This window comes from Nansenia antarctica (assembly GCF_963989245.1).
Source record: "Nansenia antarctica genome assembly, chromosome: 9".
In the NCBI taxonomy this organism is placed as follows: domain Eukaryota; kingdom Metazoa; phylum Chordata; class Actinopteri; order Argentiniformes; family Microstomatidae; genus Nansenia; species Nansenia antarctica.
Genome location: NC_137679.1, coordinates 12,605,571 through 12,629,841, shown reverse-complemented (window position 1 = coordinate 12,629,841; position 24,271 = coordinate 12,605,571). Strand labels below are relative to the sequence as shown.

Genomic DNA, 24,271 nt, shown 5'->3' with positions numbered 1-24,271 from the left:
TTTGTGTGCCCTGAAATAGGGGGACTATGCATTAAAAGTGTGTAATTTCTGAATGGTACAACTAATGTACACAAATACCATCAAATACAAGCTGAGAATCTCTACTTTAACCTCACAGTCATTCTTGGATCTCAAATCCAAACTTTTGGAGTGTATTAGAGCCAAAAGAAGACACAATGCTTCTCTACTCCCATTCCTTATGTAGGGCCCTGTACAACAATAACAAGTCAAACAGACCACAGATAATTCTGTCGGGTCTATGCTCCACCAGGCGAACCACATTCAAAACAAATATTGATTTTGTCTGCTGGTTTACAACAAGCAATCAAGTTACTCACAAAGTGTTCCAAATGTCTATAATCAGGGCGGATTTGCCATGCCCGTGGGTATTGCACAGCCAGCTGAGACTATCTATGCAAAATGATGGCTTGTAAAACAAAAGTAAGAAGCATACGTATGTTTAGAAATATGGGTGAGGAAGGGGACGTGACTGCTTTTTGCAGGCTGTGTGCGTGCGGCTGTGCGGCCTTCTACGCACATGTACCGTAATCGCTTTAATCATGCAAATAGTTCTAGTCCGTCTGTCTGTGTTGCTGATATCACCATTACGGTTGAAATGGTTAGCGATTCATAACTGTAAAGTACATTTCATAAAACCGCCAGACAACACGTAGAAAGTGTGTTTGTCTCATCCATTATCCACATCATTACCCTCATTACCATGTTCAGTAGTACTGTTATCAACATCTATGGTGTTTACTCAGATACACATACTCTACTATGGCCTATAGTACATACACACACAAGAGGAAATGTCACAGGATGCTCATTAAAAACAAGGTCCAAACTGACAAACTAGAAAAACTGTGTTTTGACATCCAGATGCCTCTTCTTCTGAGGCTGTAATTGTGCACTGATCATGCAAATAACTGTTATTGTCTTTCTGTCTATATGTGCGACCAATCATGTTTGCCATGGGTATGGCATTCATAACTGTAAGGTCAGTTCAGATTCACCGTGATGAGTGTAAAAGCTATGGTGAGGGGAGCAGGTGTTAATCCCACCTCAGGACATGACTTGGCTATCAAGAAAAGCTGTGGTAGTCATGAAATTCTTCTTTTTATATATGAAAAAGATTATTATTATTATTATTATTATTATTATTATTATGTTACAAACAGACATTTAGGAAGAGTCAGGGAAGGAGGATGGCATGGGTTTCACAATGGTAGAGTTATTTTATTGTTGTCAAATTTGTGTCAAATCGTGGCCGTGGACGTCTGGTATGACTAGTATTAAAAGCTCTTTGGAATGTTTATGTTTTCGAACAAACAAAAAAAGCAGTTTGTTTACTGGGAAGAGAGGCCATTTTGAAAGGTTTTACAATCCTCCATGTCTAGGAGCATCCATCACATTGGCAAAAATCGTCTAATTGCATATACAGATGTCCTTAAATCAATATAAAGAGAAATACATGAGTTATTTATTAATGCACAGGCATCGGGTAAATAAACAGCCATCTAGTGGTATGTGTGCCTTATCGAGCTTAGCTGGATAATTATTTTGCCATCCCATGACAATTATGGCCCTTATGTTTAGAAACCCATTAAAAGCCAATCAGAAAGATGTGCATGGTTGATACAATAACAATGTTTCAGTAAGTATTTTGTTGACTTATTCAGTCAGGCATCACACTTCTGGACTTTCTAGGGCTCTCTCAGTAAACAGCGAAACCAGCAAATGTTGCCTCGAACAACCCCTCGTTGCCAACAGAGGCACACAGAGACTTTGAGTACTGCATGAGTCATTAGGTATCAATGGCACACAGAGTTCACAATAATGATCCTGCCAATACTCTATACTTAATGACTATCAAGGGCTTGGCATGGCAGGGTAAAGCAGTAATGGTGCTTTTCCAACTCAAATCCTTCTTCCACTACCATCAATCATACTGTGAGATTGTTCACTCTCGTTGTGTTCTAGAACTTCAGAGGATGCCTCTCCTGATTTCTGTTGGACAGACGTTGAACATAACATCACAGGCTGATATGGAAATCTGTATTGACCTGTGCTGGACACATTAGACCCTAATGGGTTTATATATCCGACCTTCCTGAAGGAGAGAGAGGGAGAGACAAGGAGAGGGAGATGCAAACAGAGAGGGAGAGAGATAAAGAGAGAGAGAGAAGGGGAGAGAGAGAGACAGACAGACGAGGCAGACAGACAAGACAGCGGGGGCTAAGATTCAGAGGTAGGGCTGACACCTTTGAGCCAAAGCCTTCATAGCACTTTAAGAGTGATTGGTGTCATAACAAATGCTATTAGATGAAGGAACTGTGTTCTTTGCAGAAAAGAAAATGTTGATACCCTTGAAAAAGACATATACATGCCGAGTGCCTAGTCTCTTATTTGCACCATTAAGCCTTTGTACAATTGTATTGACCTACTCCACGCTACATTTACGGTCAGTGATGTAGTATTGCCATTCACATTAGAGAATACTCTCTAGTGCCACTCTTAACACTAGGACAGCCGTGCCTATTTCACCTACTCTTATTTTGCCTCAGGGGTCAAATGACAATAGTCTTTAGAATGGGAAGCTGCTACTTACACACAAAGACCACTAGTTGGCCGGCTTGTAAATTAGCCTGCCTCTTAGCAAAATAGCTTCATACTAGCTTATCCTGATGTGATTTTGAAAATGTAAGGATACTGGGTGGTAGAACGCACATATCTAGGATAAGTCATGAAAGGAGGGTCCTGAAATTTGATCGAGTACAAAGTTATAATCTTTTTTTTTTACTCACTTCAAATGACCCCACCCATGGCTGTTCTAGTGTTGATTGTATTGTAAGGCAGATGAAGCAGTCATTAAAACAGGCTGTTTTATGATTTGTGAGTTCCTTCTAACCTCCAGACCAACAGGTGTTCAATATGACTTATGCCCATGGCGATTAGGTAACAACTGCATGACATCTGTAACCTCCATTACCTCAGTTGCATGTGGCTCAATGGAGTAAATCAACAGATATTAATGTCATCCTCTTCTCCCAATACAATTACTTTTCAATAAAACGACAGAACAGTTAGGCTACCATATCTCTTGAGTTTTATCCTGTCAATGTGATTTTTGCAGCATGTACAGTATTTGAGAGCTAAGGCTAGTTTCACTGGGACAATGGCATCATGCAGCCATGATTTCTCATTTAAGATTCAAAGCGAGTCTGTTTGTACTTCACCACTACAGAGACAGTTATTACATGAGAATGGCTGGGCCTTTGATGGTTTGCTCAAAAACAATGTGCTACACTGCCCATTCCATCAGTGCTCTCTTATGAGAGGAGCAAAGCATAATGTGCAACCTTCACCCACCGTTCAAAGTGTATATCTTCATATTTCCTCTTCTTATGCTTCTTATTGGTATTTGGAAGATCCGCAAAGCAGTTTCTGATATTGTTAATTGAATCCTCAAACATTAGTTGATAATCTTTAGATTATTTAGAGGAGGTAATACATAAATATCTAATATACTGTATACTTAATTATCTTCTTTAGATATTACATACCAGGATACTTTTACATCAAGAATTTATGAGATGTTCTTCAGCAATTAAGAGAGATGCATTCAAGGTCATAGCACAGAGGAGATAGAGATCTACAAAGCTTAATTCAACATGGATTGTAATACTGTATATTACAATATTATTGTTACAGTTTTAAATTCCAATAAGAGCATACACTTTTTTCTTTTTCATTGACATCATCTTTCCAGACGGCCACGTCTCCAGATAATGAACTTTAATTCATGTCAGAGACTGCAAAGAAAACGTTATTGTGCAACTTTAAATATGCAAGTCGTCATCAGTTGTCTGACTAAACCAGTGTTATTGTCATTGTCAGAGAATAATTTACCAATCTAGAAGAGCAAAGCGTTGGACAAAGTTCTTCTTGTGCTAAGTGGGATTGATAAAATAAAAAATAAAAAAAAGGATCAAAGCAGCATAGATATTGCCGGAAGCTTTGAAAGAAAAAGGGGTGGCTCAACCTCTCAAATGAAGTACGCTTGTTATGTTATGCTATAGGCGTTTTAATTTTTTTTGATTACTTTGGAGACTCATACAGTACATGACTCCTGGAGCCAATGTCCTTCCTTTCGACCCATTTCCAGTATAAACTTTTGACTTCAACCCTGCTGCAACGCTAGTATCAATGATGGCCAAAGGCTTATGGTTTCTCCATACTGTCACTGTGTGAACTAGCACTTACCATGTGCAACTTTGGCCTTACAAGATGGAGAACTTCCCCTACCAGGCCTTAAGGACACTGACTCTGACTCCGAAGTGTGGATCTACTGCGAATGGACCCAGTTACATATGCGGGGGAGGAAAGGGTCAGCTGTAGAGGCATAGGTGGAGGCGGGCAATATACAGTACTAGTGTGTAGGTGCAGGGGCGTTTGTAGGACTAGAGGACACAATGTATGTTAACAGCTAAATAACTCAGCAATCTGGCGCACTTCAAAAGTCATAAAACGATATAAATACAATACGAGACATTTTATTGTTAGGTAATTTGCACCTTCCCACATGACACAGCAGACACAACCAGTACTCAGTTCAAGTGTGGGTCTGTACTCTGGAACACATAGGCATATCTACAATGCAATATCTACAGTGTATCGTACCTCCATACCCCTCAACAACTTCCCACACACACACTAACCTATCCAATGAGAGACTGACAGGCCCAGGTCACTGTATAGTTAAGGGTTAGGGTTAGACCAACCTGTATAGTTAAGGGTTAGGGTTAGACCAACCTGTATAGTTAAGGGTTAGGGTTAGACCAACCTGGATAGTTAAGGGTTAGGGTTAGTGAAGTGGACATGGAGTGGCTAATTCTACAGTATTGGTTATTGATATTGGGCTAGGTTTAATAATGATATTGATACTAGATATAATTGCCTAGGTTTAATCATCTAGTAACGTCTTTGGAAAGGCTAGTAAAGGCTTTTCTGTCTCTGCTTCTTGTCTCTTGTATTCACTAGTCATTCTTCTGCGATGGTCTCCTGAGGGGAGGTGTGGTGAAGTGGATCAGGAATAGAGGGTTCAGCCTCACACTAAACATATACAATTAGCACCGAAGAACCTCTCAGGAACATGCGAGGGTCATTACCAGCATGAGCCCAGGACACATTTAATCAAGGGCATTCAAAACACATCTGTGATCTGTAGCAGCGTGGCTCTGGCCGAACACTACCATGCTAATGACTCACAAGCTCTATTCCCGCAGTAACCAGTGACTCATCAGGTCAGAGACTACTCATTAAGGCTACTCAAACATAATCTTGATGGGCCAGTGGCTGTTGCTCTCAGCCTTCTCACCCTTGTAAACCACATCAACATTCATTTGAAGTAAAAGGACAGACACTATTTAACCTAAACCATGTGACCTCAGTAGAGGGAAGGTTCATTAGACCTAAAGGCGGTACAGGACCTTGGCCGCAAGGACAAACAGACTGAAGAACAGCTTCTACCCCAGGGCCGTCCAGGCCCTGAACACAGCAAAGACCTAGGTTCTGGGCCCTGGACAGTCTGGACGGATTGATGGCAGCTGCTGGACTGAAAAAATCAGGTGTAGTGCTGAGGCACAAATATGTACATTTCAAGCCTGCAAACTGCGACACTTTAAATAAATGTGCAATAACACTATTGTGCAATATGACAACCCTAGTCGTCTATCTGTACAGTATAGTATAGTGGATAGTGTACATAGCCTTTATTTATGTAAACCAGCTCCTTCCCTTCTTGTTTTTAGTTTTTTAAAGTTTTTTTTTTCTTTTTCCTAACACCAGGGGAGCCACCCCTCCTAAATTTCGTTGTTTGGTACCTGTACTGTAGCAATGACAATAAAGACCATTCATTCATACAGGAGAGAAGGTTAATTCTCAGGTCTACATACAGGAGAGAAGGTTAATTCTCAGGTCTACATACAGTAGAGAAGGTTAATTCCCAGGTCTACATACAGTAGAGAAGGTTAATTCCCAGGTCTACATACAGTAGGGAAGGTTCATTCTCAGGTCTTCATACAGGAGAGAAGGTTAATTCCCAGGTCTACATACAGTAGAGAAGGTTAATTCCCAGGTCTACATACAGTAGAGAAGGTTAATTCTCAGGTCTACATACAGTAGAGAAGGTTAATTCTCAGGTCTACATACAGGAGAGAAGGTTAATTCCCAGGTCTACATACAGGAGAGAAGGTTAATTCTCAGGTCTACATACAGGAGAGAAGGTTAATTCTCAGGTCTACATACAGTAGAGAAGGTTAATTCTCAGGTCTACATACAGTAGAGAAGGTTAATTCTCAGGTCTACATACAGGAGAGAAGGTTAATTCCCAGGTCTACATACTCACTGTTTAATATCTATTACAGGGCCGAAAGATACGTCGTTTGATCACCCACGCGCCTTTGGGGTGCAACCGTCCTCAGAAGAGGTAAAAACCCTGTAGTGTCTGAGAGACCCTGGACTGTCCTCAGATCAGCATAATTGCATTTCAAACTGGTCAAGACCGTAGCAAGAGAGGAGCAAATCACACGGTCAAATGAGGCATGGAGCGCTTCAGACGGCCTCAGGATTTCATTACAGAGAACAGGAAGATCCGACAGAGGGCAAGCCCATTGAAATATGGATGAACACCTGACATTGAAACGGGAGAAATGTGTTTCTCAATGATGGTCTTTATTCCCCTCTCTCGCCCGATGTGAAGGTTTTAGCCGTGATTCATTTCTTGCTATTGTTCTCTTACTTTTCGATTGACGCTTGGATGTTAAAGGTAGAGCTTTTTCCTGCATTCTAATGCCTCCCTCAGGGAACTAAGGAATAGTAAAGAGAGACAGACCAACATCAGCAATAACAGCCTAATAAGCAGAGGGAGCTGTCCTTGAGGAAAATAAATGTCATATTGACATATGGTTGAATTATGTTCCTTATTATCTTCAGATTTACCGTTCGGTGGGAATTCTTAAATTGCTTCATGCATAAAATCTCCCTCTGAGTGATTTAATGTATTTCATAGATCCTTAATACCCCATAAATTCGGAATAAAAAACAAGACAGAAGCATCCCTCTGTCCGTCAGGTGACAGCAGATGGTTCTCTGTAACATTGCAGGGTTTTGTTATGTTTTTCAAAAGATTCTTTACCGTCATTGCGTTGTCTGTAAGCAATTGTTTGTCTAAATAAGGGCATGTGCCAAGAGAACCAGAGTAACCTAGCAGCTGCAGTATGCCTTGTTTGTTGTTGGCAAGGTAACAGAAAATATGTTCATAAAGAGGGCAGCTTTTTTCCAATTCTTTGCAAACAGGGATACAAGTGAAACGTTTAAAGATGCATTTAAAGTCCTTAGCGACAAGCAGCAACAGGGAGAGAAAGTACCAGGGTCTGGTAGCTAATGCTAATAGTTGAGATGTTTTGGTGCATTAAAATTAGAATCAGGTGGTGCTGTTTGCTCACAAATTAGGGTCTTGGGAATGGAAAAAATCATACAGAATCACATTCCTAAACATGAGGGGATGATTCTCTGTGAATTAATGATGCATATTTTAGCCCAGCAATGTAGGTGTTTGCTTCCGTGAGTGGGTGGTGACACAGACAGCAGCGCTGAGCCTCTCCTCTGTTGGGAGGTCTCATCACAGAGTCACACAGCTGCTACTATTTCACAGTCAACAACCAACTCAGCTACATTTGCTAAATGTACTACAAATGTTCACCCATTACTTTTATATAAATATGGGCTCCAAAATAAATGTTTATTTTAAGAGGGCAGTTCTCCCACTCAAGATGATCCTAAAAACTAAATAACTACTGCATAGAAACATTTTAGGATATTAAAGATGATTATAATGATAACAGTACAATATTAAAAGAGGCAAACACACACACACACACACACACACACTCACACACACACACACACACACACACACACACACACACACACACACACACACACACACACGAGGCATTTAACACATTCTAGTCTTTTGTCAGGAATTTAGCAGAACAACGATCCATCTTACAACTACATCTTGAATTGCACTTAGAATGTACAGAATTTCAACATGTATGAATGAATGAATGGTCTTTATTGTCATTGCTATAGTACAGGTACCAAACAACGACATAAATAAAGGCTATGTACACTATCCACTATGTAGGACATGTATCAAGTCTCTATGCGGTACAGGCTCCTTCAAGGCTGTTCGAACAGCAATGTCTCTCTGAAAACATGAAGAAAAAAAACTCTCATAACATGACCCTCCACCTATTGAGAAATTCTGATTCCAAATCACAATATCTTGGTGTTCATCATATTGACAGTCACTGAGCCGCTGAGATGCTTCTGATCCATAGACATATTGGGACACAGAAGGGCAGCTTCGGGGGGGGGGGGGGTCTATCACAGCGTGTGTGGTGTGGGTACTGTATGTACAGGTACATGCCCGTGGACAGCCCTTCCTCAGTCGTCCTCCTCATCCTCCATGGACTCCGTGTTGCCGTGAAGGAGGGGCCTCCGGTCTGGCGGGAGGGACGCTGCCATCCTCTGCCACCGATTGGGCGGCCAGATGATGTGGGAGGCCCGGCCGTGGACCAACCCCAGAGACACCTTCAAAGGGAAAAGGGGTCAGGGGAAAAAGACACTTAATGCTTAACGATATCCAGAACCTAACCGGGGTTGATAAGGGGTTAGTAGCATTCCGAGGCCTCTGATGTAAAGTTATTTCTGCCAGGAAAGAGATGATATTCAATTCTGTTCATGCTTGTTGTTGTTCAATTTGCTAAATCCACATAGGGATAATTGCACATAGGCCATGTTGGACCAAGAGCTAAATATGCTGTTTGTTAACGTTTTCCTCCTGCACAATTCTTGTCTGTCAATTAAGCAGTTTGCATAAGGTTTACAAAACACACTGGCAAATGTCAACAGCTATTCATAATGCCTGTTATCATACAGGACGCAGTGCCTATATTTACAAATGAGAAAAAAGCAGAATAATTATTGCCGCTATTCTTGAAGGTAACCTTTTGAAAAAAGTTGGATTCGGCTCGTGCCCCAGGGCTTGTTGAAGACACAGAGAAGGAGGCCTTGCTGTTTTAACTCCCATGGTAATGCACTGCCCGGGGGGATGGTTTCAGCACAAAATTGGCCTCACTTTTGACAGCTAATGTTGAAGACATTTTTAACTACCCAAACAATGCCCATTAATTGCATGGGAAGTTCAAGATTGCAGCATAATGAAATAGCCTACAAATAAATACCTTCATATTCTTCACTCCACTCCTTCAAAGGAAGAACTTTTTTTTTTCCCAGGGTTAGCAGTAGAAATTATTTCAATTAAGTCATATTCCTGTATACAGCTGTTATGGGAAACCATGAGATATCTTCCCTCCCTTAATACAGTATATAATACAGTATATTGCTCATAAACCATCTCCCCTGCAGCATGTGAGAGTAGGGACTTTAGATTGAACCCTGGTCTGGGGATCAGAGATTTCCCTTCCAGCTACCATCAATGCTCCACTGAGGAGCTCTGCGTGTGTGGACACACGCACGCACTCACCATTGGGAGGAGGTTTTCCATGTAAGTAAGTAAGTAAGTAAGTAAGTAAGTAAGTAAGTAAGTAAGGTTCTCGAGCCTAATGGCCCATAGGGGGCCTGTTTCCATAGCGTGAGGCGGCTTGAAGTACAACCCCTGGATATGACGCTGGTATGTCGCAGGGTCTTACCCCCCAATCCATCCCTTAATCCTGAGTGCCAAGCAGGGAGGCATCGGGTACCATTTCTATAGTCTTTGGTATCGACTCAGCCGGGGATCGAACTCACGACCTCCCAATCTCAGGGCGGACACTCTAACCGCAAGGCCACTGAGCTGAAGTTTGCCCTATAAACTACAAACTATGAGGGCAAAATGCACAGCACACGCCATAACAATGAACCACTGCACTACAGCAAGATAGCACAAACAACAGGCCGCGGAACTGTATTCACAATAACATCTTCAAATGCCAAGGCTGCTAAAGTGAGCAGGGATGGCCTGGAAGGCTAAAGTAACTGTTCCACTCACACAAGAGGAATGGCTGCCAAGGATGCGCAGACACCAGGGCCGCTGACAGATGACTGTAGAATACCAACACCCAACACTTCTGCCTCAGAAGAGCTTGTGAGTGTGGAAAGGAGCTACTAAGGGCGTAATACAGATGCATTTCTCATTCCTTGTCCTGTGGTTGGATCGTAAGCGCTGCGTGATATATTGACTTGACATCAGGATGTCTTGAAGGACAACAAAATGTGCTTGCTTTTTTTAGTTTCAGTTTTATGGAAATGCTCACAAATCTGGCTCAAAGTTCTTAAAATGTCGACTTCTAGATTTGCATGTCAGGGAATGATTTGAGTAGGAGTAAGACATGAAAGCGTCACGATGTGATAAACAACATTTATTTTATGTTGTTTGCTCTCCCATACCGATAGACACAACCATTGCACGTAGTTTGAGGAATTCAACACATTTAAAGCTACAATAAATACACCGTCTGATTTTAGTCGAAAAGCATGACTGTGACATTTGTTAGGTGATATCTGACCTGACAGCTCACTCGGTGGCTACATCTCACACAGCACTTCATTCTGCCCCTACCCTCCTATGGGAGCACTAAGAGCTTATTGGGTTATAAGACCAGTAAAAAAATAACAGAGAGGGAAAGAGAGAGAGAGAGCGAGCGAGTGGGAGAGGCAGAACAGGTACTGAGAGGCATGTTAATTCACCTCCTAGCGAGGAGCATACATACATTTGGGGAAGAAAACAAGGTTTCCTGTCCCAGTAGACCCATTCAATTGAAGTCAACACAACACCAAATTGGACCATTTCTTCCACTTTGGTTGTTTTCCACCGAAAAATGTAGTTACTAACCTTCGCTTCACCATTACCCAGAAATTCTTTAGCAATAATAACTACTAGAGTGTAGATTAACACTCTTTTGTCAGGAGAGAAATGCAAATTCTGCACTCAATAATGTTAGAAATATGTTTAGAATTCTAGAATTCGTGGGTCAGAGAAGTTTACAAAGCTTTCCCTTTCAAATGCATCTTAGTGTATTAGGATCCTGTACTCCATCTAGACCATTATGTGTGCAGTCACACATACCAAAAACTCGTTTTTTTCTGTTGAATATTTCATACATTCTGATACTGCCAGAAAAACATGAATAGTGCAGAGAGAGAGAATACAAGAGTCAAAATGAGGACGGTAATAATCTCAAGTCTCTGCATTTGGGACTGGCATCTGGAAGTACATCCACACTGTCAGATGCATTCCTTTTGGAAATAAAACAAACAAACAAACATGCCATGTCAGAACGATCAATGCATTTCTGATTTAGACGGTAGTTGGCCATCATAATAATAATAATAATAATAATAATAATAATAATAATAATAATACATTAGATTTGTATAGCGCTTTTCTAGACACTCAAAGACACTTTACAAAACTGAAAAGATTGAGTATTAATAATAGAAAAACACAACAAATAAATAAAAGAAAGTATAGGGGCCTAATTAAGGTAGTGCTGGGGACACGTGGGAAGGGGAGGGGGAGAGGGTTAACTGGTGAAGGCGAGCTTGAAGAGGTGGGTTTTGAGGGCCTGTTTAAATGTTGGCAGGGTGTTGGCCTGTGTGATGTGGTTGGGGAGGCCGTTCCAGAGGGACGGGGGTGCGGCTGAAAAGGCCCTATCACCCCAGGTCCGGAGCTTGGTCCGAAATAAAACAAACAAACATGTAATGTCAGAAGGATCAATGCATATCTAATTCAGACGGTAGTTGGCCATAATAGAGCAGTTCCCAAACGTGGCATCCCCTGAGAGAATCTAACTAACCTCAGTGATTTCATAAATAAGACTCAGACACTTTTATTTCTTCTGAAGAGGAAGAAAAAAAAAAAACGTTTGGGAACCCCTACCTTAATATGTACGCAGAGTATTCATGTTGTATGTACTCCATAAGATGTGACCATATAAACATACATGTAAGACACGGTCAGGCTTGTCGATTTTTCCAGTGGAAAGCCTCACTAAACCTGGGTATCATTAACCAACCCCCCCACCCCACCCCCCCACACACACACATAAAAAGCCTGTATCTCTACCCATACGCTGAAAAGTTGACTCAAAACTCAAGTCAAGACTCTTATCTGGGCTCATTTGGTATATACTGTATATGAAAACCCAGAGAGAGAGAGAGAACACTAAGGCTTCCACACAGCCACCGCTGCAGGGTGTGCCCAGTGAGGCCTGTCAGAGACTAATAGAAGGTAGGTGTGTTAGTGTGTGGAGGAAACAGCCTCCAGTTTCCTCTGAGGGAACTTTGTTTTAATAAGCCCACCGACAGTAAATACAATCCAGGTTTGTTCGCCAATGCATACCATTCAATTATTTTCACACAGGCACTTATTAAGACCTCCTCGGGGCCTATTGTTGGGGTTCTTAACAGGCAGCTGGACACAAGACATAAGCTGTGTGTTTCACTGGGCTGTGCTATTCCCACCGTGCAGAGGAAAAAGGCCGCAAACAGAGATCTTACCGGTCCAAAGCTGTTGCTGTCCAGACTGTGTCCGTGATGGTCTCCCTCGATCCAGAAGTGTCCATCAGGCACCCTCACGTAGCGGTTCTTATAGCCAAGTGTCCTAGAGAGGAGGAAGAGAGGGCGACAGAGGAAGAGAGGATTTAGAGGAAAACATTAGGGACACAAGTGACGGCAGCTGGTGAAAGGGGGAACAAGTCGGCAACCGATCAAAATGTTCCTGACTTTTATTCAGAAAATGTTTCATAAATGTCAACGTTGTTGAAAATCAATGACGCACTCGCTAGGCTCAAGCCAGAAATATCGCAATGCAACGGATTCGGTGAGTAATCCCCACTACTCTACTCTAACTAGGCAATATCCCTTTTTTTTATCAGTATGGGTTTTATGGAAGCTGCTAAATGTTGCAGTGGGAGGTTGAAGGGAGTTTAATGGTGTATGGGGCATAGAGGATGGTGAAGGGGAGACAGGCGCCAGGCTCACACTGCACTGTGCTCCCCTGTTGGGGGACAGCTCCTGGATGGATCTGACAGGTCAGGTCAAACGGAGTCTCCTGTGTCGTACAGCCTGGCACACAGCGCTAGGTCATACTGTAACTGCATAAATACTCCTCTCTGATTCTGAAGACACACTCGACACACACTTCTTAAACTCCCCATTTCCCTCAGCGAGTGCACTCAGCGGATAAGCTTTTCAGCAGAGCAACAATACCCGCAATACAGTAGAGTAACACTTCTTCGACTTTTTTTTCCTTTTTTTACATGGGGGTGGCGGCGGCGGCGGCGGGCGGGGGTCTAGATTGCGACCCGTGATTAATGTCCCGTAGCCGTCTTTGTTTGGAGATGAATCTCTGAAATAGCCCTCTATCTATACCTCCGGGAGCAGCCTCCGCTCTCCCTCCGAGTGGAGAGCGGTAATTGGCTGAGAGGGGGCTCCTCTTCCTGTGGCAGCAGCAGCAGCAGCAGCAGACAGTCTCCTGTGTGCGTGGCGAGATTAAAAACCATAGCTGTGATTTATGGCAGGCTGGCCAACAGGCAAACACACACAGCCCACCGCTGCCCAGCTCCTCCCGCCAGTGAAGCCATCAAACCTGTGTTAATTATTAATCTCCTCCCCGGCATAGCGACCTGTAATTTGTTCAGTTGGCGGCCATCACAAATAGTTGCCAGGATGAATTACACGGGGGACAATGTGTTATGAGACGTGGCCCGCCTGTCTGATTCTCTCAGGGATCCTTTCAATTAGCGCCCGCTCGGGCTATCGGGGCTGTTCGGGCTACGGCTGAGATTGGATGCGTTCACTGGTTTCGAAAGGAGCGAATGCAACGTCTTAGCATGAACTTTAACAACACTTACTAACACTTTAGCTAGCTACAGTAGATAAGAGCACGTAAGACAAGCAGTATGCTGGCTGGGTATAAGAATATATGTCATGACATTATGTGGTACACATATCACAACACAATGCAAACCCCATGATACGATACGTTAGATTAGATCGACTCACTCACTGGATGGAATGAATGTGTTCACAGTAACTTTTCAGGTCACCTACTCCCATCATCCCTATGACTTTGGTGGAAGTCAGTCATTAACAGGTAGGCTAATAACCAAGCCTGAGCCCTGTAAATCGAAAAATGTTCAAGCGGTCTGGCCTTTGATCAAGATGAGAGATAAATGGGGCGCTTAGGTGGCGTAGTGGATTAAGCGCTGACCATGTACCGCAGGGCTCCCGGTTCGATTCCAGCCGCGGACATATCCTGCATGTCATCCCTTCTCTCTCTCACCCATCCTTCCTGTCATAATCTATACTGTATCTGTCATTAAAAAGAAAAATATGAGTGGGACTGCCCCACTCAGAAAAAAAAAGAAGAAAAAAAAAAGATGAGAGATAATAGTCATCGGGGGCCAATTCCTTCGTCTTAGTCTCATAACCATCCGGATGGTATCAACTCCTCACACCCATCAGCGCAGACCTCGCTGAGTGTGACTCCCACATCACCTTGAGGGAGGCCACTGAGAGAGGACATGGTCTTTGTGATGATGATGATGACTCGTATAAACCAACCAACACCTATGCTACAGTCTGACACAGACCTGCCTTGGATAGACTCCAATTGATAGGTTAGTCACCATGGGATAATACTGTAGCAACCGTTGAGTCACTCAAGTCAGACTCTCGATTTAAATTAAATGCGGGTCATTTTGGTATGGCAGGTGTCAGGAATAGCTGGGCTAGGTGGCTATAAATGGCGTTTTAGAGACAGTATTATTATCACATTTCACACGCTACACCTGGTGAAGTGGGCAGTTGAGGTCGGGGTGGGCGTGGGGATAATGAAAAGCTTTAGACGTCAGTTGGCTGCTGTTTATCTTGCGAATGAAAGGAGGACAAATGCAATATGATTGCTGTGAGAATGAACGGCTCTTTTATACTGTGAGAATAAATTGCTCTTTCTGATTAGAATCACATTAATATACACAGCATGTTGTTTTATAATAATAGATTTATCATATATTACGCTGAGATCTTACATGTCACAATATTCCGATTCAAACAGGCATATGGGGTCTTAATCTTAGTCTTAATCTGAATATTCTCCAATCGGAATATGGCTTTAATCGGGTTCGGTACGTGTTTACATGACTCTTGCCCAATCGGAATATTGAGCATATTCCGATTAATACAGGAATATGCTGTGCATGTACCAGGTCTTCCGACCAAATAGAGATGAGGGCCTGGACCTCGCTGACTGTCCAACTCGCTGAACTTTTGTTTTCCATGTTGAGATTTAGTAAGTAAGTAAGTAATTTAACTAGATTTGACAAGTCATTCGCTAGGTACTGTTGTACAAGCCTGTTGTGGTATTTAAAAATGGTGGTTAGCGGTGAACTCGAATATGAACCTGGGATGACGTTATTGTGACGATTTCCATTGACCAATCAAAGGTCTGCAGCGTCACATCGTAGCACGGATAATACCTTTCGCTCTGAGTCAGGAAGGGTAGCGGGTAGCAGTAATAATTACGCACATAAGCCTATCCATTAGAATTGCTCAAAGATGTCCCATGGATCTGTCGATATATCATTAATGGTCGACTGTATTTCACTCACTGTTCCATGATGTGACCCCAATTACCATCGTCATTACTGGACTACTGTTGTATGCTTCTCACTGCTCCAAGACGTGACCAAGGATGTTGTTTTGTAATGTTTGAGTAGTTTGTCTTATTGTGTGTCCTGTCGTAGCGTTGTCGGAAATGTGAAAAAAATAAGTATTACAAAAAAGAAAAAAGATGTCCCACGGTGGTTGTTTTGCAGAGGTGTAATACCCCCCAAAACATGTGGGGAAAAAAGCTAATAGTTGACAAATTCATATATTAAACACTGACCTTATTCATGAAAGCAATATTATGGATTGTGGTTTTATTGTAGCTGATGGGCATCACTAAATTATGGCTACATGCTAAGAGCTGAACTTTGTACTGTAAACAGTTAGTTGTCTTGTAGCAGCAGTCCTATGAGTTGTGTGAAGCCATTAGGAAAGCACTCCTACAGTAACTGTACTGTACGTACTTGATGAAGTCTCCCTCCAAGGCAATGACCCGCTTGATGATCTTCTGTTGGGGGTTCTTGGGCGATCTGAAATCAACAATAAAGATATATGAGCTTATAACAATAAACATGTAAAACACTTAAGATATCTGCCCTCTAAAAGCAGCTCTTATTCAGACAGTCGATGCATATCTCTCTCTCTCTCTATCTCTCTCTCTCTCTCTCTCTCTCTCTCTCTCTCTCTCTCTCTCCCTCTCCATCTCCTCTCTACCTCTCTGTTACTCTACAACACTTGGTCATACTGCTCCTAACCGCCTACACATACGCAGGGTTCCACTGAATAAAAAAGACGAGAGACCAAAAAAAACTGATTAAGAATCGGCGGTGCTCCTTGTCAGCAGGGAGAAGGAGACTGCAGTGAGTATCGAGGGGGTTATGAATGAGAATTCCACTCGTCCTCCCCTCATATCGCCTCCTCGCCTCTCTTTCTGTCTGCTTCTCAGCAGGTGTACCTCAGACACCACAGGGGAACACACACAGCTCTGCAGCAGACTCCACAGCCCATGGAGCAGAGAGAGAGCTCATTCTCTTTACGTTCGCAGTAAACGGTTTATAACTGCAACTTTCAGTTAATTAATTCGACAGCCATAAATCCCACTGCAATGACCTCTTTCACAAGTCCATTTCTGTGAAGTCAGGACACAGAGGACGAGATTAATTTGATACCGATACCTTTTGAAGACCAACAATACAGCAGATGTATATGTTCTATGCTTGTGCATTATGTTTAAGTCTATATGATCAATAATTCTGTGCTATATTCATCTGAATTACGTTGAGTCACCTTTTACATTTTAAATTTGGTTTGGAATGTATATCTTAAACAGTCAAAGAGAACAGTTAGCATATTTAGCATCAACCATTTACCATTTTACAGTGCCCTGTGTAAATAATGGGACAGTGAAGCATTTTTTCTTTTGGCTCTATCCTCAAACGGTTGGAATTTGAAATCAAACAATTGCTATGAGATTAAAGTATATTTGTCAGCTTTTATTTGATGGTATTTGTGTACATATTGGTTTAATCATTTCGAAATGACTGAAGAGTGACTTGGCCAGCCAAACACTTTTTGGCACTGGAAAAACTCTCTAGTTGGAGGCATTTGCTTGCACACGAGCAGTGCGGTTTCGGAACACTTCAGAATCCATTCTGCTGCTGCTGCTGTCGGCAGTTACGTACGTCATCACTTAAGACAAGTTAACCAGTTCTAATGGCAGTTAAACATCCCCAAGCCCTCCACTATGTTTCAAAGATGAGGTGGTATGCTGTAAATCTTGGACAGAACTTTCCACTTGCAATCACTCTGGTACATAATCATATTTTTCAGACCTCTGCAGGCTTTTTAGGTACTTTTTCAAATCTTTTTGGAGAATAATTATTGATTTGCATCTTGCAGCGAAGCCTCAGTAGTTGGGCTGGTGACAGAGTCTACCTTCTGGAGAACGTTCTTGATCTGTGGGACAGTCGTTTGTTAGTTTTGTCTTAATCGTGGTGGTCTTCGGCCAGCCACATCCTCCTTGACCTACCAGCCTGGTTGTGATTACTGAGGTCACCAGTGATTTCTTTCTTTCTAAAGATGTTCCAAGCTGTTGATTTTCACAAACCTACGGTTTCGGCTAAATTTCAGATTTCTATGTTTTCCAGCCGATTGTTTCAGCCTAATAACCTCTTTGGTCCTCAGCAGGCTCCAAAGGCTAACACAAAGCCTAGCATCAGTACTACGTATTCACAGCTCTCTTATGCCTGCACAAATTATGTGACAGAACACACCTGATCTACCAAAAAAACTCCTGTCAAGTCGCCCTGGAATAGGGGGATGTATAAGAAGTGTTGACATATCTAAACGGTGTAACCAATATGTACACACATACCCTCAAATAAAAGCTGACAATCTCTTTGCTTCACTTCCCCATTACTTATCATTCCATTACTTACGCAGGGCACTGTAAGTCTTGGCCTACAGGGTAGTCTATCCCGAGACCGAGGCCACTAACTCAAATAATCATTCCTTGGCTTCTTTAGTCTAGCCGTATTCTACACAATGCGTTGAATAATGTCCCCCAGAAACACCGTTTGTTAAACGTTGCCTTCAAACCCCGGGAGAATCAAACAGAACTGCCAGTCTTAATTAGGAGCCACATCCATTCTCCATCCCTCCCGTTTTTCTCTCCTGCCATCCCTCTCCCTCCATCTCTCTCGCTCTCTTTAACACACACACCCCCCCTCCTCACCCCCACCTCCACCCCCCACACACACACTCTGTCACGCCCTTCCTCCCACTCTCTCCCACACGTACACACATTTGCTCTCCCTCTTCCTCCTCCTCCTCCCTCATATCTCTCACCCTACCCCCCACCCTCCCCCCTATGGAGATCATGACTGATTGACAGCCTGCTCAGCCAATCAGACACATCGGCAGCTCCAAGAAAAGAGCCCGGGAGCTGAACAGTGATTGGCCTGTCTCTGGGGAGGCTGGGCCTGTGTGCCTGTGTGTGTGTGTGTGTGTGTGTGTGTGTGTGTGTGTGTGTGTGTGTGAGTGTGCCTGTGCCTGTGTGTGTGTGTGTGTGTGTGTGTGTGTGTGTGTGTGTGTGCCTGTGCCTGTGTGTGTGTGTGTGTGTGTGTGTGTGTGTGTGTGTGAGTGTGTGTGTGTGTGTGTGTGTGTGTGTGGTTATTAACGACAGTGGAGCAGGCAGCAGAGTGAGCAGGCAGCAGAGTGAAGGCTGATCAGCTGAGTGATCACTGTGTTGGAGGAAGGAGGGATAGAAGGCTCTGCTCTGCACTGAGCATCTCTACCAGAGACACACACAGCCAGTATAGTCTCTATCTCTCTCTCCACTCTCTCTCTCATACAACACACACACACACACACACACACACAGACACACACACAGACACATACACACACAGACACACACAGAGACAGATACAGAGACACACACACGCACACGCACACACACACACACACACACACACACACACACACAGTGGAACAGGAGGATCAGAGCTGAAGCTACCCATCGCTCCCTCCCTCCCTCCCTCTCTCTCCTCTTTCCTCCTCTCCTCTCACTCTCTCTCTATCCGTGAAACAGAGAAGACGTACGCTCTTGGAAATACACGGGATAAAAAATAAAACATCGGCTGAATCCTGAATCGTCAAACCTGCTGGAACGAACGACGCGCTAATGCCCACATGTACCGTTAGCCATGCGAGGGATACCTGCTGCTCCATATGTGAGGGGGGCTCCCGCTGGTAAGAGTTATCCACTTCTCTTCCTATGTGTATGAGTCATATTATGTGTTGTGTGTGTGGTGGTGGTGGTGGTGGTGGGGGGGGGGGGTGTATAAGATTTTCTCTGTGGCACTGCGGTAGTCCTTGAGCACAGATTCTGTGTGGAGTTAGCAGAAGGCAGAGCCTGCGGTGGTGTGGGAGGCTCGGCTGTGGGGGTGGAGAAAGAGAGACAGGGGCTTTGTTGCAGGTTTGGGTGAAGAATACGAGGGGAGCTGCGGTTCTTTCTAGAACAGTGCTCTGGTCCGGCCAGGAGAATCGTTTTCTTTGCGTCTTTCTGGCGGAAATCTGTGGTATTTTTGAAACAGGTAAAAAAAGATTTGTCTGTTTGAGGAGGTAGTTGTTGTGTGTTGGCATGAGCTCTACAGGTTACCAAGGATACCAACTCTGAAGTAGGCTGTACTTGTGCCACTGTTAACAGGCTGGAATTTGAGACGTCTAAATTCTGTGACGTTGCTTAACCTGGACAGGAAAAGACTGACTATGAAAGACCCCAACATTTTTTGAATCACATCAAATATACACTGCATGTGGCTGTTCAGCGTATGTGACGGGAAACAAAATATAGGATCGAAACAATATTTTCCCATCCCTCAGGAATACATGAGGTGAACAGGAGTGGAGTGTCAGAGTGTTGGGCTGCAGGGAGCTCTCCTCAAACCAGAGGACAAGACATTCCCAACACTGCGTGCCTAATTTACCAGAACGACACGCTCTCTCCCCCTCTTTCTCCCTTCCTCCCACCCGTTCCCTCCATCTCTCTCCCTCTCTCATCCCCCCCTCCTCTTCTCCCATCACTCTTGCCGTATTTAGGGCTTGTTCATAATTAACCACATCACACTGAGGCATTTTTAGTGCACAGACCTGGTTCAGCTCATTTACAACGTAGCTTAAATTGGGTCAAATAAGACGACGGGGAATCACGCCGTTCTCCAGAGATAATCATGCTAAACATTTTGGATTTTTAATGCTGAAATGCACCAATGTCATGGCTAATAGCCTAGCAATGAATAAATAGAGCTTTTAAAGAGGTAACACTCTCATTTTCTCTCTCAGAGGATGACTATAATAGAATGGGATAATTCACGTTGCCTTGATTAAATGTGTGAAAATGTGAAATGACAAAAAAACAGCCCAATTATCCATCTTACATTGACAGTGGCTTAAGTTCCTGAAGACTTCCTGTCTGTCCTTTGCTCAATGAATAGGGGAACTAAATGGTAACCAGACCCACAACATCCCCACTAGGAATATCAATGTACCGTAGCACATGGGATCCCAGGGCTAAACAAAGATTGATTTATACACTACTAGGAAAACCCATTCCCCACAGATATGACATATCTGAAGCACAGATTCCCAAAGTGAATCCGTAAGTATTTTCCAGCGCAGCAGAGGGACACGGTACCTGAGGCTTTGGAAAAGAGGAATGGTCTAACACAGCATTCATTTCCACTTAATGCACTTACATTACCTATTTATGCAACAATCTGTCATAGTCATATAGCATAATCCAATGTGAAAACTTCATAAGAGGCAAGTTAGCCACATCCTGCAGATACCTGATTATGGTGTTGGAAAGGTGTCATCAATCAACAGACTAGGTTTACCTGTGGGTTTGTATGTGAATATGCATACAGTATGTACTGTATGTATGTAAATGTGTGTGTGTGTGTGTGTGTGTGTGTGTGTCCTCCTAAGCAGTAGAGAGCGTATGAAGGGGGGGTCTGGAAGCCGGAGGGAGCTGACAGCTTAACATCGATCCCTAATTAATTGTTGACTTGCTGCTTATTTGTAGGCGGCGTTGAGCAGATGTAAGGGGGAAGCGCTCCTCTCCAGATTTCATTATGCATGTGTGCCACACAGTGGGCCGTGCTAATGAATGTAGCCATAGAGCTAACGCTAATGACAGGCACATAGCTAGCATTGGTAATGCAGGCAGCAGTTGGGCTGCTCAGCTACAGGAAGCCTAGCAGGTGGTGTAGTAAGGTTCTGGTAGAGAACACAGAAGGAGCAGGTCATGTTGAAAGCACACACAGTTTTAGCTCGGACAGATTTAATGGTAAATCAATGAGAGGGAGATGGGGGAGGAGGGGGAGGAGGGGGAGGGGGCAGGTACCTCACTTCATTTACCTCACCCCACCTCCCACTTTGGCAAGCCGCGGCCTCTGATGTAGTTAAGACTAACATGTGACACGGGGGGGGGGGGGGGGTGATGAGACAGAGAGAGAGAGAGAGAGAGAGAGAGAGAGAGAGAGAGAGAGAGAGAGAGAGAGAGAGAGAGAGAGAGAGAGAGAGAGAGAGAGAGAGAGAGAGAGAGAGAGAGAGAGATCAATAATTCCCTTGGGTGCTGAAAGGTGAGACTGCTGAGCGCCTGGTCTACTGTGTAACACAAAAGAACACAGGACATCACAACTGTTCACAGCTGGGTTAGACTGTAGCTGCACACAGCTGGGTTAGACTGTAGCTGCTCACAGCTGGGTTAGACTGTAGCTGCTCACAGCTGGGTTAGACTGTAGCTGCTAGTTAGCGGTGTGGTGCCTCATATAAAAAGGAGGGAAGTGTGGAGTAACATTACCAGTGGCTGTAGCTTTGGGGTTTGGCCTGTGGTCAATTCCTTTAGGCCTCACTTTTATCTTCATGCATCCATTTCACATTTATTTTACATACAGTAAATAGTGAAAAACAAGTAGCCTACAACAACGTACAAGACCTGAATTAATGGGGCATATCCAATAGGGATGCAGTGGTATATAATCCAAAAACAACTGTAGCTTTCATTCAAAACCATGAGGGTATACATGTAAACCAAGGTCAAGACCTCAAAGAGTCCAGTACAACCCCATCTCAGACAGAGAGGACGTTAAAGATCTGCTCAGGCTTTTTAGGAAAGAAAGGAAAAGGAACCCTCACACGAAACCAAACGTGAATAAAACGTGAATAATATATTGAATATAATAATAATAATAATTTTTATTTTTATTTTTAATTTTTTTTATAATAGTAATAATAATATTGAATGAGTCTGAGTGCGGGTCACACATACAGTAAGTCTTATAAACTACATACATTTGACATATCAAACATTCGAAAACATTCTCTATGAAAGCTTCACACTCTGGACAGGACGTGACCGAATTAAACTGGACATCGAACAAAGACCAGAAGGCTTTAAGTGGTCACTATTTCCACCTACTCTCCATTTTGTTTATTACACTGTCTCTGGAACACACGCTTTCATCTCTCTACTCGATACGGGGTGCACTTTAAACACAATCTATCCTCGCTTTTCAATTTCCCCACAATTTGTTGTGAGGAAAACAAAAACACATTAGCTGACAGAAGATTCATTCCAGTAGGCTCACACCATATAGACAAGGCAGGGCCTTGTCACAATACGCGTCAGCTCCAATCGCCCACATCCCTTGGCATGCTCCTAGTAACGCTCACGCTTCCTGTGTTGTTGGTGCTGTGTGACAAAGCCTCGCTGCTCTTCACTCCAATGTAGTGATCCTACAAGTTCCAACAAGTCAAATTTAATACCTTTTTAAACCTTTTTAAGACCTATTTGGATAGAATTTTAGACCTATTCGCGACACAATACGATAGCTTTGTGTCATCCTCGAGGTGATGAAATTAGGGATTTCACTGCCATACAGACAAAAGTCTGAAGGATAATTAATATAAAATAAAGTCCCATAATTACTCAAAAGTAAATTTATTAACATGAACAGTTAACTGTAGAAAGTCACTTCAACGGGAAGAGAACAAAGTGCACAAAAGCTTCCTTGCAGGACAAGCTAAGACCTAGCACCTCATTCTTTAGACCTAATTAGACAAAATCCCTTGCATTTAAGACCTTTTTAGGCCTTATAAATCGGCTTGCTGGATTTTAGACTTAAAGGCTTTTTAAGACCAATGCAGGAACCCTGGAATAAAAGATGGTAGAATGGGACCCCTTTATGAGGCTGCACACGTAAAATTCACTCTGGAAATCTGATCATCACTCATGGAATGCTTCTTGTCCAATCAAATTTCTTGGGTCCCTTTATGACGTTGAACCCAGTGTGCGCTCCGGCGCTCTCAGAGCGAATTTACGAACGCACACTGAGTCTACCACATTAGCGGGGAGAAGTGAAAGAAAAGTCTGTGGCCCATGGACTCTCTCAGTACAGAGTACGGTTCACTGTATGAAACAACAACATCAATATTTCAGGTATGGCCTAACCCATTTGGAGAATGTCAATATTCAGCACTTAAAAAGTGCCCTGGCGTGCAACCTTGCAGGGTTAAATATAACTATTGTAGCTAGGTGGACAACTTCATCTTTTGTTACCATGTTGGTGATGTAATGCATTACCTAAACCACTGAATTATAATTAACAAAACAAAACGCTGTTTTTGCAGCGTGTGAGTTTTTTTTTTAAGTGTGGATTTTCATTGTGTAAGCTGCAGCTTACGAGACTTTGGAATGAAACCAACTTTATTTACTGGCAAGCAGTTATACGCTCATAGGTCAACACTCTGGACTTCTCCACACAATGAAATTGTTCCATGTTACCACAACCATTCACCCTTAAGGTCACAACAGAGGAAAACATGATTATTATTATTTTTACTGTTTTCTGAATAGCATTCTATTTCTATTTCATTTCAGAATGAGAGTAAAGGAATATAACACAACTTCAACAACAAACAACATCAGATAAGCAGAGTTCATTACCACTCAACCACTGTGGTG

At 43.0% G+C, this 24,271-nt stretch overlaps 1 protein-coding gene across 1 annotated transcript in view; it reads right to left on the bottom strand.

The window, feature by feature from the left end:
• Window positions 1-7,793: 7,793 nt before the first annotated feature.
• Window positions 7,794-24,271, bottom strand: part of immp2l (inner mitochondrial membrane peptidase subunit 2) — an 85,860-nt gene continuing 69,382 nt past the window's right edge. The window contains exons 4-6 of the mRNA XM_080539401.1: window positions 16,206-16,271; window positions 12,631-12,733; window positions 7,794-8,661 (exon numbers count right to left, since the gene is read on the bottom strand). Of these exons, the coding sequence (XP_080395527.1) occupies window positions 8,515-8,661; window positions 12,631-12,733; window positions 16,206-16,271 (316 nt within the window). The 3' untranslated portion in view covers window positions 7,794-8,514. The remainder of the gene's footprint in view (window positions 8,662-12,630; window positions 12,734-16,205; window positions 16,272-24,271) is intronic.